General features: G+C 48.9%; 6 protein-coding genes across 6 annotated transcripts; 3 read left to right on the top strand and 3 right to left on the bottom strand.

Annotated features, from left to right (window-relative positions):
• Nucleotides 1-686: 686 nt before the first annotated feature.
• On the bottom strand, nt 687-2,748 carry N7533_008195 (fungal specific transcription factor domain-containing protein; the record flags this gene model as incomplete). The annotated part of the gene is made up of 5 exons (XM_057104845.1): nt 687-1,166; nt 1,238-1,692; nt 1,748-2,066; nt 2,118-2,149; nt 2,220-2,748. The coding sequence occupies 5 exons, from the start codon at nt 2,746-2,748 to the stop codon at nt 687-689; spliced, it is 1,815 nt and encodes a 604-aa protein (XP_056959802.1).
• A 517-nt stretch (nt 2,749-3,265) lies between these two features.
• On the top strand, nt 3,266-4,798 carry N7533_008194 (major facilitator superfamily transporter; the record flags this gene model as incomplete). The annotated part of the gene is made up of 3 exons (XM_057104844.1): nt 3,266-3,818; nt 3,892-4,303; nt 4,369-4,798. The coding sequence occupies 3 exons, from the start codon at nt 3,266-3,268 to the stop codon at nt 4,796-4,798; spliced, it is 1,395 nt and encodes a 464-aa protein (XP_056959801.1).
• Nucleotides 4,799-5,470: 672 nt separating this feature from the next.
• On the top strand, nt 5,471-6,362 carry sld5 (putative GINS DNA replication complex subunit Sld5; the record flags this gene model as incomplete). Its single annotated transcript, XM_057104843.1, has 2 exons — nt 5,471-5,647; nt 5,721-6,362. 2 exons carry the CDS (start codon nt 5,471-5,473, stop codon nt 6,360-6,362), a joined length of 819 nt encoding a protein of 272 aa, XP_056959800.1.
• A 437-nt stretch (nt 6,363-6,799) lies between these two features.
• N7533_008192 (cullin family protein) lies at nt 6,800-9,450 on the bottom strand (the record flags this gene model as incomplete). The annotated part of the gene is made up of 3 exons (XM_057104842.1): nt 6,800-6,971; nt 7,023-9,328; nt 9,406-9,450. 3 exons carry the CDS (start codon nt 9,448-9,450, stop codon nt 6,800-6,802), a joined length of 2,523 nt encoding a protein of 840 aa, XP_056959799.1.
• Nucleotides 9,451-9,724: 274 nt separating this feature from the next.
• On the top strand, nt 9,725-10,333 carry N7533_008191 (DNL-type zinc finger protein; the record flags this gene model as incomplete). The annotated part of the gene is made up of 1 exon (XM_057104841.1): nt 9,725-10,333. The coding sequence occupies one exon, from the start codon at nt 9,725-9,727 to the stop codon at nt 10,331-10,333; it is 609 nt and encodes a 202-aa protein (XP_056959798.1).
• A 618-nt stretch (nt 10,334-10,951) lies between these two features.
• N7533_008190 (uncharacterized protein) lies at nt 10,952-12,507 on the bottom strand (the record flags this gene model as incomplete). Its single annotated transcript, XM_057104840.1, has 2 exons — nt 10,952-11,723; nt 11,777-12,507. 2 exons carry the CDS (start codon nt 12,505-12,507, stop codon nt 10,952-10,954), a joined length of 1,503 nt encoding a protein of 500 aa, XP_056959797.1.
• Between the last annotated feature and the right edge of the window lie 116 nt (nt 12,508-12,623).

Here is a 12,623-nt window from a genome sequence, read left to right as displayed (position 1 = left end):
AGCAGGTTATTAGTAGTCCTATTGATATTGCTAGCGTAAAAACCTTGATTTTGGCGAAAAAGAAAACTTGCAACAGCAAGTTCAACTCTCACTCTCGCGTTCTGTTCAGTATCCTACACGTAGTGTTGCATGGTGGTGGTGTTCAATACTAGGTACTATATCTGCGTCCAATTTGACCCGCACTGGAGTATAACTTAAACAAACCTTGCAGTCTTGGAGATGAAGCGCAGCGCTCCTTGCAGAGTAGTACACTCAGAGATATGATTGCTAAGTCAATTGTGGCTCAATTGGGATACGAATTTCTTCGAGTAGTTCTCAAATTTGAAAATCAACTACGGAATCGAAATCCGTAAACATCATGATACTCCCAACACGGATCCATCTATCCGAAGGGGGTACTATTGCACCTAGGTAATACTATTTAATAACCATCGTCACTTGAACTTCACGAATATGGACTACTATTACTAGTAATTCTCAAATTCGCTCACACTAATACCTGGGGCCAGTCGTCCACCATTGAGACCAAGGGGAATGAAAGGAAGTCCATATTTTCAATCTCCATCATCATCGAAGGCAAATCATCTAAGAAAGAGGCATCACTATGAATGGTCATGCGGTTGCTATCGAACTGATCTGTGAACAAACGCACACGAACTTGGTTAGATCTGAGTTCAATCAGGGGGTTATTGATTCTCACCTCCGACTGCTTGAGGCGTCGCCATCAATTCTATTGTATTGTAGCCATCGGCCCCTTCGGCCCTTTTGAGTACAAGCCTCAGAGCCGTGACCACCTTTTTTTCTTCTCCCGACAAGTCGAGTTTGCGGCTCCAGATAGCCAAGCTCTTCTCAAGAAGTGTCCGCACTTTGGAAAGATACTCCTGTGGGAGCATATTCTGGCGATGCCGAACCAAAAAGCATATGATACTTGCGGCTAAGAAGTACCCGTTATTCATGAAGCAGGAGTCAACCATACCAGGAGGGCAAAATGCGTCCAAGACTTGAGATTCTTCTGCCATGCGGTGCTGTAGTCGCATGATCTCTGAGGATGCATCGATCACGATACTCCAGGATTTTTCGGTCTGAGTGGTATCCCTCGAGCTTTTGAGGAATTTCCAATTAATCAAGATCCGGGATCTTTGATAATGCATATGAACGTTCATACGCTATAATAATCATGAAGTTGTTAGTAAACCGTCCACTTTTTAATGTGGCCTTCTGAGCAAAGAGTACTGACCTGGAACACGACACTTGGAGGATCCAACAGGGATTCAAAGACGGGTCGCAACTTGCAAGGCTCGGGAATGGTGGCATACATCAAGTCCAGCATCGAATTGGCCGCATTGAGGTCCTCATGTGATAGCGGATTCGGACTACAAATCATATCTGATATGACGCCTAAGCTGGTAGCCACATGAAGTTTCGAGAGAATCACGGTGCTTGAGGTAAGCTCGTCCATGGGTCTTGCTGGTGGAAGGTCAATTGACCTGGCATCAAAGTCCCGATCCTGAAGGTTCCGGGGCGGTAGTGTGTCACTGATGGAGGTCTTAATGCTGCTCGGAAGACCCATCTGCATTGCGAATCCTACGTCAAGCGAGTATATAATAGCCCACATGCGGCGCCTCATCTCGCCTTCGTAGGGGGATAGGGACTTGAAGTTGCCCGGGTCTCGATGGTAGCCCATTCTAATAGCTGCACACACTAATTAGTAGATGAAATTTTGACTTGAAAAATCATAAACACATACCTATTTGGACAATGTTACCCATCAAGAGCCATACCTCGATGTTGGACTCTTTGTTCGCGTGGCTCTCAATCAACAAGTAGTGAACCAAAGTTTCCATGATGTCGGGACCCCCCTTAGCAAACTGACCTCGAACCAGACATTGTACAATCTTTTCTCGGTAATTCAAAATCTTATTCGAGGTTGCAGGCGACGAAACATATGAAGAGGTATCCTGGAGTGCTGAGGGGCCGCCATCATGAATAGAGAAGCAGAATATACTGTACAAAAGGCCGAGCCAAGAGACAGTCGCAGCGCTAGGGTTCTCCCAAAATGCATTATACTAAAACAAGGCTGTTACTTATCAGTCCTAGTGCTATGTGCCAGTACATACCCTTTTCAAAAACTCAGTCGGGTGTATCACAGCTGTGAAAAGAAGTAGCATTAACAAGGATGATATCAAAGTTTCCTGTCCCCTAAACTCAATAGAACTCACATCTATATTCCTGAGTTCGGAAGTAGAGTGCGACTAAACGGTCGCATTCCACCTTGGAAGGCATCGAATCGAGAATTTCTTGGTCAGTGGCATGATCACATCCCTCAAAGAGAAGCACATTTCGGATGGCAGCAGGCGAATCCCGCTCAAATGCAGCCTCCGATTGAATCGCATATGTTGAAATATCATGGCCATTAATATCTAATGCACCTTCCAAAACGAAGGTCCAATGAGTAGAATCTTTAAAGCCAGTCCCGGACTTGGTTAATTCCAAATCCGTGGTCCCTGGCGAAGGAACGGAAGCTGAGCTACTCGGCGTCGCCAGCCCGCATACCTTACTGCGGTTTGTTTTGCTCTTTCTAGAAGTGTTTCTTGACAAAGCATGCGGAACTGACGAGTTGGCGTAAGTACACGTCGACGCGAGATTGTGTTTCTGATCGGCATTGAATGACGTTGTCAGCTGCACCACCCTTGGATTATCGCTTCCCTGGGATTCGAAGTTAAGGATCTCACAGTGCAAAAAGAACATGGTTTTCCGCGGTCACACTTCCGTCTATCCACTGTGTTAGCTCTTTCTCCGTTCTTTCGATAGCAGAGCGGATGAAGTATACTTCCGCTGCCGACAATGATTGCAAGAAAGCTGCGGCTTATCACGCTGATAACTTGAGCGCGGGCGGAGATGGACTCGAGATCCGCCAGGAAGACTCATTATGATTGTGCGTGGGGGCGGTAGATGTAAGAGAGATGGCGAGAGGGAAAGTTGGACTCATCCTAGGATCGCTATAGTGTACTCTCTTATGTCCGCGTTTGTTGTTATCTCCGCCTCCGCCTCAATTCACCAATCACAGCTCATATCACCCTCCGCAAAGCCCCACCCATCCTCCGCCTGTATACAACGAGTATCCGTATAAGAAATCGACTCCTAGATAAGTTAATCTGAAAAAAATATCATTAAGAACTGAGCTTCTCGATTTCATCAGCCAGACTAGTTTTATTGACCTTGGTATATTGTGGACATGGTTACCTCCCCCTCTTCTGTTTCAACCATGAGTCTCAAGGTCGATCCCGAAAATAGTGTACGACAAGAATACAATTCAGAAGAGTCGGTTGGAGTGCAAAAAGGCGAAGGAGAAACATTCAATGACGCTGCCAAAGTGGAAGATGCTGGACCACCCGACGGTGGTACCGTTGCATGGTTAGTTGTCCTGGGAGCATGGTGCTGCTCTTTCAGTAGCCCGGGCTGGATCAACAGTGCGTACTATGACATTCACACGCCTGCCTCGATACGATTGATTAACCTTAGCTCTCTTTCAATAGGCGTGGGAAGTTTTCAGGCATATTATGAGGCTGGGCCTCTGCAAGACTATTCAAGCAGTACCATTGCATGGATTCCGTCCCTCCAAATCTTCTTCGTTTTTGCCCTAGGTCCAGTACTTGGCATATTATTCGATAACTATGGTCCAAGACCCCTCATAATTGTTGGAACTGCTTTTCACGTTTTTGGTTTGATGATGGCATCGTTGGCGAAGACGTACTATCAATTCATCTTGTCTCAGGGTGTTTGCAGTGCCGTTGGCGTTGCCTGTCTATATTCACCGGGTAAGTCGGAACCACCTTCCAAGGTTGCTCCCCTGGAGATTCATGCTGACTTTTCTGTTTCTTTGATATGAAGCACTTGCCTGCGTTGCAACATGGTTCTCTAAAAGGCGCGGGGTGGCTATGGGTATCATGGCTACAGGCGGATCACTCGGCGGCGTCATATTCCCAATTATGATCAGCCGCATGATTCAAAGCACCGGATACCCCTGGGCAATGAGAGCTGCAGCTTTTCTCATCCTCGGCCTGCAGCTCATCGCTATTCTCACAATCCGACCCAGAACGAAACCTGTCCCTAAAAAATTGCCTGTGGGACGTTTCACTGCTCCTTTCAAGGAGCTCCCATTCGTCATGTTGCTGTTGGGCGCTTTCATCTTGACCTATGGTATCCTTATTCCAATCGACTATATGGCCGTACAGGCTTCCCAAGAGGCGCATATGTCTGAGCAGATGTCTCAATACTTGGTGTCTATCTTCAACGCGGCAAGGTAAATTCCGATGTAGCCCTTCCCTAGTACCTAGGTACTTCAGAACACTAACAGATACGTTCAAGTCTCTTTGGCCGCCTGGCATCCGGATACGGCGCCGATATAATCGGAAGATGGAACATTTTCATCCTGGCCTGCAGTATTTCCGGAATCGCCGAGCTAGCACTTTGGATCCCGGCCACGCACTCTTCTATCGCAATCGGCTTCGCCATCATGTTCGGGTTCTTTTCGGGGGCCTTTATAGGTCTTTCTGGCGCCCTCCCAGCCTCTGTGTCACCGCTGCCCGAGATCGGCTACCGGATAGGCATCATGTTCCTCGCCATCTCGATTCCTGCTCTCACCATGGCACCCGTCGGTGGAGCTATCTTGCAAAATGCGGTCGGTGGTTGGTTGGATGTGAAGATCTTTGGCGGTGTTATGTCCCTAGCGGGGTCAGCGATTATCCTGTTTTCAAGGATGATTTATACTGAGAAGAGAATCCTCACTGTGTTCTGAGTATGGGGTGGGTATACTCACCCAATATCGTTGCGGGAACATGCGGAGGCATCTTGGTACCGCTTGGCCACTGGCACACTACTAGTATAAGCTCAGTTGAAGTTGAAATCGGCTTCGAATTTTCAATTTGGAGGGCCGCGAAGTAAAACTAGTACTAATCGCTCATTACTTTAGAATCTGAGCAAGCAAACCTTGGGATACATTACCATCACACTAGTACTAGTAGCTATTTGTGAGAAAGGACTCTTTAAAAACACTAAGGACACACATAAGTACCAGGGAGCTACATACTACCAGCTAGATGTAGCATGTCATGATACTTTTTAGTAAGTTTGAGTTGTTTTCCAATTTTAGCAATAAGTACATAATCCTCAAGTTAATGTCATAGTAGAACTAATAGCCAGCTGATCCTACTAGTAGCCGCCTCATCTTCGACTTGGGCAATCAAAAGGGCAATTAAACAAGATGTGTCCAAAAAGAAAGACATAACCCTATGGAAGAATACCTAACCTACTGGTATAATATCATAAATGTGTCAATGTAGGTACTATGAGGAATTAAGGTATGCACGGGACCCACCGCCATCTCCGCCCTCCGCAATTTTCGCGACGCGATTCCCCTCCACCATCACCCTGGCACCTTCAATCTCCTCCAATCCAGCCCAATCCCACCATGGACATCGACGACATTCTCGCCTCCGTCGATCGCGGACCAGGCGCAAGCCTCGAGTCCACAGCCCTCGACCACCAATCCCTCACACGCTTCTGGGTCTCCGAACGCGCCGTCTCAGAAGTCCTCCCCTGGCCAACAGCCCTAATGGACCGAATGATGGATCGTGTCCGAATGCAGGTACGTTCCCACAGCAGCGAAAGCAGCAGCAGTGGCTGTGAAAAAAGAAGTTGTCACTAATCAACCAACCCAGATTGAAACAATCGAAGACATCGCCGCCTCATCAGCAGACGTCCCCCCACCAACAACCAACGCCCAAAACGCAAACCACAATCCAAACCTAAACCTCCGCCTCTCAATCCTACAAACAGACCTCGCCCGAACCCAATATATAATCCGCAGCCTGCTCCGTACCCGCCTAGCAAAACTCACAAAATACAGCATGCACTACCTTGTCAAACTCTCCTCCACAAACCAGAATCTCTCGCAATCGCAGTCGCAGTCGCAATCGCAATCACAGCCGACACCCGAAGACTCGGTGCCTGATATCTCGGCCATAGCGTCCTTCGACCCGCTCTCCGAGAGCGAGGCGAGTTTTGTGCATGCGCATCAGAAATTACTCGCCAGCCACTATAGTGGGTCGTTTATGGGGGCTTTTCCGCGGCAATTGAGGAGGTTAGATGATAATGCCGGTGGGACTAGTATGATTCAGGGGCCTGAGACGCGGGAGGTTGTTTTTGTGAGGTGTCTTGGTGCGGAGGTGCCTGTTCTAGTTGTGGGTGAGGGGGAGATGGAGGAGGATGTTGGGGTTACAATGCGGATGGGTGATGTTTGGGTTGTGAGGTGGGAAGGGGTTAGGGCTGCTTGGTTGAAGGGGGAGGTTGAGTTATTGTGAAACGACAGCAGTTACTGCGCTTACATCTTTGTTCATGGGTTATGTTTACTGCTTGGCTGGACCTGCTTCAAGGACCTGAACCTTGGAAAGCAGAGTCGCTGGCCAGGTTGCATTTATGGCGTTGTTGGGGGGGTTTGGGTCATGTACTGCATTGTTTTGGATCATCATAGCTTGCCATTTACTTCATTTGAATTATGGCTGGGGATATCAGGACATCCCCGGCTAAGACCCTTGGTCGTCATCTATGAACATTTAATCGTCGCCGTCCGCAGTGGTAACGCCTCCCGCTAATATCAGAACACCTGTAATGCGACGTGGAGGAAGAAAAAAAAAACCGAACTAAATGAATGCCACGGCAAATAGCGAAAATCGGCGAGGAAAAGGAAACATAAATACCAAGATATCATTATCGTCATCATCGAAATCCGTGAGATTCTTTAGGCAACGTAGCCGTAAGTAGGAGGTTCTTCGCCAACTCGTTCCAGATACTCGCGATCAATCAAGCTCTCAATTCGACGCTTAACCATGTTAACATCTGGTACAAAGCGAGCAGATAATTGTGCGAGAACCTCGGTCATGAGTTGAGAATGAATCAACTTCTTGCGTTGTCTGGGAAAGGTTAGCAAACGATCAATTACAGATGGGATAGGGTCAACGAACTTCATGATCCGAACGAGGGCCGCCTCAATTGTACTGCCACGCTCCTCGGCAAGCTTCTTTTCGGTATCCTTGCGCTGATCCTGGTTCTCTGCTTTATTGGAACCGCCACTCACGACGCCGATCCGAACTTTGACGAACTGGCTCTGGAACTCGTTGTTGAAGAAGAACCGATCTGTAGGCTTGACATCTTTGCTCATCGGCTCTTTCTTAAGAACTCTTGTCTTCGGAGCCACAGCCAGTGACTGAAGATTTCGAATGAGGTCATGTTCGGGAATGCTTGTGCGACCCTGAATTTCTTCGTAGGTGTAAGATTCGCTGTCTGGTAGGTCATTGAAAAGGGAGAGGATGACGAGGGCATATGTTGATACGTTCAGCTCGTACCGCTGGGTCTTGCCACTTGCCCGTCGGAACGTAGCACGGATGTCAGCAGTACCCATCCCAGCCTGCCACGACAGTTTTCGTCCGCTGTGCTTGCCAAGATAGAATTTCTCGAAGCTCTGTTTCAAGCTCTCGATTTCCTTGGGGAAAGTGCATGGCAATTGGACTTGGCCTTCTTTGCTGGCCATCATCTCCATGGGCCACATCGTGCTTGTAAGAACATTGATCTCTAGGTCGATGCGCTTTTGATCGGGGTCAGCATTCTGGGCAATATGCGCCTTGTAGCTGGCTGATAGGTCCTCGGAGACAGTCATATCCTTGAACATGTGTTCAATGCGCTGGGTGAACTGGTTTCCAACCTCCAATTTCATCTTGGAAATCATTTGCCGCTCAGCATCCATGCTGGATGCGCGCTTCATCAACAATCGACGGGACAGATGCTTTTTATAGTATGTCTCGAAGAGATCTTTATCCTTGATATATCGGAGCAAGGTAATGCCGTTGTCAAGCAAAGCGTCCACTTCATTCTCGGTCTTGCCCTTGATACCCTTCTTCAAGTTCTCGTCGAAAAAGAGCGACAGATACTCCGAGCTGCGTGGGTTGATGTTGATAAAGTCAGAGAAGCTGCCCATAATCGAGCTTTCTAGACCCTGGTCAGACGAGAAAGCGTTCTCCCAGATGGTATCAAACTGTCGCTTCAGGGCCAAGATATCATCCACCCATTGAATCGCAGATACTGTTTGTTGGTTGACCGGCTTTTCTTTCGATTTCTCTGTCTTCTTCGGCTCCTCCGCGCTTTTGCCAGATAAGGCCTGGCCTTGCGAAGATGTAAGAGCCGAAGCATTGATCTCTTTGCCAAGCTCAACAATCCGCTTGTTGATTGCCCTAACGAGAGCATCCTTCTTCGGGTCCACTCGGGCATTGAGCTGATACACATTTCGCAGACCATCCAGCTGGTTGTGGTCCAACATATGGCGAACCCCAGTCCCCTCTAGCTTCACAACCTCCTCAATGTTCTTTCGGATCAACTCGTCGTCCAAAATATGGAGAATTTTGGTTTCGGTTGCCGATGCCAAGACGTAGCGGCATCTTTCTTGTTCTTCCGCAATTCGCTGAGAGGTAATGCGGCAGAAGGTGCTTGCATCTCCGATCTCAAGGAGACGCTTTCCCTCGCCTTGGTAAAATTTCGTACTTGTACGCAGAAATGCAGGCTCAAACATCGAGTGATAAAGCTTGGCACCCTCCTCCTCGTCCATGTTCTCATATAGTCCTTCGAGCATCTGGATGCAATGTCGAATCAGAGGCCGTTCAATGATATGACCGTTCCGCTCCAACTGGACCATGAAGAGTATTGTCGACTCAAGGATATCGTATACGGTGGTTTCTGACTCGGCACGGACGGCGGCACGGAGGACGTGATCTCGGAAGAGGGCCATGGCGACAACATAGATAGAGGGCTTCGTTCGGTCTGCGGAAATAATTCGATCCTGGGAGGGGCTATTAGATCTGCGCCCTGCGCGTGTGGCGATGGACCCACTAACCATATACATCAAGACGTCGGTAATCATGCCCATGCAGAGCTGATGGTCTTCCCACCTCTCCTTGAGCACGCTCAAGAACTTCTCCCCCGCAGCTCGACGCTCGTTCGACTGGTCTTGCATTTCCACCACGCCTTGGGGACGTATCAGGCTTGTTGAGATCGACTCGGTAACCTGCTGTTGAATATTGTTGCGAAGCCAATCCTCCTCAAGGCTCTTCACATTTTCGTAAAGATCGTCCCCCCGCATCATCAATACAATTCTGTAGGCGCTGCGATAGATCTCCTCAAAGGACAGGGCGGAGGCATTTTTGGTATTGATTTCGGTGAGAGAGGCTGAGAGGACCTTCCAGCTGGATTCAAAATCGTCTGTTTTGGCAGAGGGGAAGCCCTGTTTGGTAGCTATCAGTACCGGGTTCCAATACAAGAGGGGAGGGGGAGAGGGGAGGGCAGAATAGTAAGGCATACCCGACGAGGAGCTCGAATTTTATTGCGAGCCCTCATGGCGGCCATCTTGGAGATGGGGTGATCGAGAAGAAGCTGTGAGGGAAATAAAATCCAAAAGAAAGCAGTCGAGATCAAAGGTAGTCAGTAGAAGTCAAAGAAAGAAGAGCTGCTTTGCTCTCCGCGGAGGAGCCGCCGGAAGATTGTTGGCCCGCCACCGCTTTGGCGTTGACGTTGTTGCGGAAGGTCAATCTCTTTTTTTCTCTTATCGTCCATCTTCACCACTCCTTCACTCCCCATCTTAATTACATTCGAATTCAGGGAAGAAATCCATTACTACAACATGCGCCCCTTCTCATCACAGGGCCTCCGCCCTCTGCGTTCTCTCGTCTCCTCAGCCCCAACCTCGGCTCTTGCGTCGAGTCGCATACCTGTCTCCCGATTCTACTCTTCACAACTGCTCCAATCAAAGCAAAATCTACGATCACCCGTCGTTCTTCGACTGCAGCGAGGCGCCATTCCATCATTATACCGATATAACTCCACCGCGCCCCGACCTCTCACCGAATACCCGGCTCAAACCGAGACCGACGCCGAGCGCGAGCAAACAAACGAGGAGCGTCGCAAATCAGAGGAAGCCTATCGCATTACTTTCACCTGCAAGCCATGTGGTGAGCGCTCTTCGCACCGCATGTCTAAGCAAGGCTACCACCGCGGCACTGTCCTCATCCAATGCCCTTCCTGCCAGAACCGTCACGTCATGAGCGATCACCTCGGCATCTTCTTCGACAAGGGAACCACACTAGAAGATCTGCTCAGTGAAAAGGGTCAGACATTGCAACATGGTCGTACCGATGGCAACTTTGAATTCTGGGACGATGGCACAGTGAAGAGCTCCAACTTGGAAGGCGATCAGACCATGGAACCCGCCAAGCCGGAGTCGTCATCTTAAAGTCGAGGCGGGACGGATCTTGCACGTATTCACCTTCCGGTATATAAGGGCCTCGTTGGCTTACTTGGGCCAAGGAGCGATTCCTCTTCGCAAAATTGTATATTATTTCAGACTCTCCACTCTCTGCATGGCGGGTTCCAGGCATCGACGAGGAGAGGAGGCGGTTTGGGGGTAAAGAGGAGGGTGTCTAGCTGTCGGACCTATGGTCATGTAACAACAACCCATTGTATAATAGATCTGCATATCCGCGGGTCCTCATGCTGGGGTATCCTGCGGAGCATCAAATGTCAAAATAATACCTACATACTGGCAGTCAATGGTTTTCGTAAGCCGTAGACTTAAACGTGACTGGCCGAAGAAGTGAATTCTGATATAAAACAGGATATACTTAGGGGAAGTCGACGACTCCCTCTCTCCTCTGATCAGAAACTTAATCATTGATGGTTGAAAAATTAAAGGGCTTTGGATGTATCAAATATAGAAATTTCGGAGTCAAATTACTAGTATCCCTATTCCGTCTTCTCTGGAATATATTCCCCTTTTTGATCAACTCCGATTTCATGGACGATCTCATCGGCTACTACACCATCTATATTGTGGCCGTGAACAAGCTCCAGCTTAGGGGGGCCTATAGGTCTTTCGAGCACTGAAGACCCAGTTTGACCCAGCAATCACGAGAATCACTCCAAATGCGGCAATGCAGTAGTTCATGTTGCTTGGGGTAGTTGGATTCGATGTTGGCCAAACGAAGAGAACAGTCGTGAGCAAAGCCCAAGCAACATCTGCCGCATTGCAGATATACCCAACAGTGTTGGGCAACTTGAAACTGCGATTTTCAGGAAGCATGCGACGGCCACGCAGCATGTTGATTCCTGGCGGTATGGCGTAGGTAATGGTGAAAGAAACCACAGCGGCGGAAATTATAGCGTTGAAAGCGTTGTCAGAGCCGAGGAAGATAAGGCCAAGGACAATAACCCAGCCGAAGCACCATATCAATCCGGCCACAGGGAGGCCGAACCTTGGGCTCACACGTTCAAAATGGCGATTGAATGGCATTCCGCCATCCCGTGCCAAAGCGTATGCCATGCGGGCGGCAGTGGCCATGTCGTCGATGGCACATAGGACAAAGGATAGCAGGGGGAACATCATCAAGCATATACTACCGGCCTTGCTCGATGTAGCCTGGTAGTAAATTTCCAGCAAAGGTTCCGAGGCCGAAATTGCCGATGGAATATCAGTCATGACGGCGAGCACAGCAGCGATATACCCAAATCCAGTGATGACGGCCATTACAATGGCGGATATCATCAGCTTGGGGCCTTGGGTTGTGGGATTCGGCATCTCTTCAATCATATGGATGGTCGAGTCGTAGGCAGTCACGGAGAAGGCACTTGAGCAGATCGTTAGCTTTGAATTTACAAGCGAAGGATATTTGAGACATACCCCTGCAATAGACCCAATTGCCAGGCCCAGCCATCTGGCCAGCCTGATTCATTAATGAAACCCCCAAACACAAATTTCGCGCTTTGGAAATCCGGAGCTGCACACGCGAGGATAACGATCAGGCTGATAATGAAACCCGCCAGCGTGAAGAACATGTTGTACTTGTTCAGATGAGAGAGGAAGCGATTGGCGAATAAGTTGTAACTGAACGCCATGGCACCGATGGCGATATACAAAAGAAATCGTTGCCACGGCTTCGGCTCAAAAGCAGGGTTCATCAATTCCGCATAACTCATAATGATTCCGCTCACAAGCAAGCAGTTGGCTCCTGCTAGGCATACCCACGCAGCAAGATTGATCCAACCGGTGATGTAGCTAACTGCGCGTCTTGTCGATTTCCAGCTGGCAACAGCTGCCCAATGATACTGGCCACCTGCAGTCGGGTAGGCAGACAGAAACTCGGCAAGCGACACGCCACAGCATAAGTTGAAGATTCCTGCGATCAAAATACCCCAAACGGCGCTGCTGGGTCCGCCAGATGGCAGGGAAGCGTTGACGGTGGTTCCGATCGCACACCACGAGTTGACGATAGCAAAGGCCATTCCAAGCATCGACATGCTAGAGAACGAATTTCGTTCTAAATCGGATTTTATGCCCATCCGCTCAAGGGAGGCATCAGCCTCTGCGGTGGCATTGGTATGGCGCTTTCGGGCGGTGCCACCTTCTTCCATATTGGAGGCGAATGATTGAAAAAAGGCTGTAGACAACGATTGTAGCAAGAAAGGGGGTGATGAGAAGAGAAGTCAGGATACAAATAGCCTTTCAGTTCTCACAATAACATGCGACC

The sequence above is a fragment of the Penicillium manginii genome (genome assembly GCF_028828005.1).
Source record: "Penicillium manginii strain IBT 31320 chromosome Unknown utg000005l:1.0-5665137.0:1.0-5668048.0, whole genome shotgun sequence".
In the NCBI taxonomy this organism is placed as follows: Eukaryota; Fungi; Ascomycota; class Eurotiomycetes; order Eurotiales; family Aspergillaceae; genus Penicillium; species Penicillium manginii.
Note: the sequence above shows the minus strand (reverse complement) of the source record. Positions and strands in the feature narration are given on the sequence as shown.